At 48.7% G+C, this 3,487-nt stretch overlaps 1 protein-coding gene across 1 annotated transcript; it reads right to left on the bottom strand.

Moving 5' to 3' along the window:
* Positions 1 to 221: 221 nt before the first annotated feature.
* Positions 222 to 1,293, bottom strand: LOC101756816. Its single transcript, XM_004975036.3, is given in 2 exon segments — positions 222 to 1,035; positions 1,037 to 1,293. Coding segments are annotated over 2 exon segments (702 nt in total). The 3' UTR covers positions 222 to 590.
* Between the last annotated feature and the right edge of the window lie 2,194 nt (positions 1,294 to 3,487).

Raw genomic sequence — 3,487 nt, 5'->3', positions numbered from 1 at the left:
CCGTCCCTATATTGGTAATTATTTTCGTAAACAATAAACTAAAATATTCGAAAATCAAAATTAATTGAATAAGAGGACATATGATATTGAAACAAAAACAATGAAGGGATAAAAAAATTGAAGCACCGTCCATAGTAAAATTCAGCTTGTGCGTTTCACACTCATAACCCATATATAATGCACAAACAATTGATCCAGAAAAAATCGGATATCTGGCAACCTTGAATGGAAAAGAAGAAGCTTTATTTCACAAGCCAAACATTACCATACAAATCGATCAATACATGTACATCAATCCTTTGTGAAAGACACGCCCTCAATATAAGCATACCGCAGAGCGTGTTCTTTATATGTTTAATTGGCGCCAAACAATCGTAGGAGTAGTCCATGCAAAGCAGCCACGCGAGCAGGGCGCCGCCATATCACACGTACTCTTCTACCTCACTCGATCTCACAATTCCAACATACAATACGTCAATACATGTGTTCGTACGCTGATACGGCGGCGGCACTCAGACCGGCGGTCAGCAGCACCGGTCCGATCGACGACAAGGACCAAGGCAGCGGCGTATGCGTCGACGGCGACACGGTCAGGCTGGTGCGGCGTCGCGGACCTCGAAGACGTTGCGGGTCTTGACGACGACGTCGTACATGTGGACGAGCTTGAGGCGGGCGAAGTCGCGGGGCACGGTGATGAGGTGCACGGTGGAGCGCTTGTGGAACTGGAGCAGGCAGGGGTCGTAGAGGTAGCGCTCCCAGCCGAGCTCTCGGAGCCGCCGCTCCAGCACGTCGTAGGAGGTCACCACCTCGCCGCTGGGCACGTGCACCAGCACCTTGTTCGGCCGCGACCCGCCGGCGCCGGCGCCGCTGGGAGGGTCGCTGTCCGCGCGCCGCACGATCCCGTCCTCGAACACCCAAACGCCCGACATGGTTTCTTTCTCGCTACAGGAGCTAGCTAGATATTTGATTATTGGGTGTGTGCCGGGAGCAGGAGATGGGGCTCGGCTTTTATACAGCTCTGGGAGAGGGGAGGGGGATGCTGACGTGAGCGGAGGGAGGTGGGCCCGCTGCTTGCCCACCTGTTAAATCGGCTAAGGTGGGGCCCGCCGGCTCGCCATTCCCTCCTTGGAAGTAGCTGGTGTGGGCCCGGCCGAGAATCACGGCGCTTCCGATCGTGGAAGCTATCATCGGAAGCTTCCGACCGAAGGCTACCTCTGCGCCGTACGATCCAGGAACAACAGCAGCGATCAAAAGATTCCTTGTGCCTCTCCTTAAAGCACGGGATGATCTCATCTCTGCCGTTCGTTGTGTGATCCGAACCTGTCTGACTAATCTTCTTGCTTTCTTCTTAGACCCCGTTTGGGTCCAAGGAATTGGAATTTATTTAATGGAGTAGGCTAATTTATGTTGGAATGTGGCATTCCACAACTTTCCAAAGTTTAGATATAAGCCTATCTTAAATTCATGGGGTGGGAGATGGAAATTGATTCTATAGATTATGGTTATTAGAATGGAATTCAATTCTTATAGCACGCTCTTAGACTCGCTTCTCTATAGTAGAAGTGCAGCATACAAGTATCTCTCCCATATCACCAACTATAATATACAACTATATTCCACATACAATTATATTAGCTTAATTAATTTGTGTCTAAATTATGATTATTAGGATGGAATTCAATTCCAATGATCCAAGCGGGGCCTTAGGGTAAAAGAGAAAAAATGCTAAATAATTCGTTCCCAGATGCTCGCTCCTACTTCAAGTCCGAGGAAACAGAAAAGCACTGTATACTCAACAAAAGCAGAATGAGCCAAGTTTTATTTTTACAATTTTGCTTTGTGACGAAACTGTGAGAAGATATCATGAATTAATCTAGATCTTAATTTTTATACACCTCCTAAATACTTGCCGTCTAAAATTGGGCCGAAAGGACATACAATTAATAACATGAATAAACGTGGCTACGAGAGACCTAACTTTTAACGATGGGGACTGCACTAGCTGGAAGTGGCGCAACATGGATCTACATTTGAATTTCATATAAATCAACTAATTCTCTTTCTTTCCATCCTCATTTCCCCATCTATTAGGTACATGATATTTTTTTCTCCATCAAGTTAGAGGATGTTTGGATGCTTAGCAAAAGTTTAGCTCGGATCACATCGGATGTTTGATGCTAATTAGGAGTATTAAACTAATGACAAAAATAATTGTATAAATCAGGGCTAATTAGCGAGATGAATCTATTAAGCCTAATTAATCCATGATTAGCACATGTTTACTGTACCATGACATGTTTATAGACTAATTAGGCTTAATGGATTCATTTATGCAATTATTTTTGTCATTTGCCTATGTTCAATAATCCTAATTAGTATCCAAACATTCGATGTGACCAGAGCTAAACTTTAGCCAAGGATTCAAACACCCTAAGTCCCTTGGTCAAGACAACCACAAACTCATACAGTTCCCTATTTAATTATAGATATGGGCATAACATCGCTTACTAATAAACGAGTGACCTGAAAAGTAACCTCTAACGAGGACCGACCTTTCATATACAAGAGTAGAGTAGAATATAGATTGATAGGAATACTATAAACGTACGTATAGTAGAATTCCTGGTAAGAAATTTCATTACATAAAAATTCAATACAGTCTGCATGCACGCTACCACCTTTCCTGGAGCCGGTGCAGCCACCTGCCTCCACGCAACCTATATTTTCCATGTGCCCCGCCACTGCATCCTCTTGCTCGAGCTTCATCGCCGCATCACCGCCATGCTAGGCTCTTCCGGCCCCCATGCCACCCGCTAGAACCGCCACTCATTTACTCCCTCGCTAATCCGAGCGACACATGATGTCCTGCCTGCCAACTTCTTCATCCAACACTACCGGACACAGGGACTTTGCTGAGTGCCAGGGGCACTCGGCGAAGCCCGAAAAACACTCGCCAAAGCGTTTGCTGAGGGTAACACTCGGCATATGACACACGACAAAAAAATCTGTCAGCAAACGCTGATTCCCCAAGTGTCTTGTGTCGGGCACTCGGGAAAACCCTTCGCTGAGTGGCCAAAAAATACTCGGCAACCAATTTTTCAAAAAAATTAAAAAAAACATCCGGCCGCCACCACCACCACCGGTCGCCGCCATCACCACCACCACCACATACTGCACCACCGACCGTTGCCACCACCGCCGCCACCACACACTACACACACCGCCGCCGCCACGCCCCGCTGCCGCACGACCCGCCCGCGCCGGCCGCCTCGACCCGCCCTCGCCACCACCACGCCCCCCCGCCTCCCCGCCGGATCCGGGGAAGAAGGGCGCCAGATCCGAGGAAGAAGAAGGGCGCCAGATCCGGCCGAGGAAGAAGGAGAGGGAGGGGCACCAGATCCGGCCGCCACGCCACGCCCCCACCGGCCGCCATGACCCGCTGCCGCCTCGACCCGCCCCCGTCACCGCCCCGCGCCAGATCCGGCTG

This window comes from Setaria italica, chromosome VII (genome assembly GCF_000263155.2).
Source record: "Setaria italica strain Yugu1 chromosome VII, Setaria_italica_v2.0, whole genome shotgun sequence".
Classification (NCBI taxonomy): domain Eukaryota; kingdom Viridiplantae; phylum Streptophyta; class Magnoliopsida; order Poales; family Poaceae; genus Setaria; species Setaria italica.
Note: the sequence above shows the minus strand (reverse complement) of the source record. Positions and strands in the feature narration are given on the sequence as shown.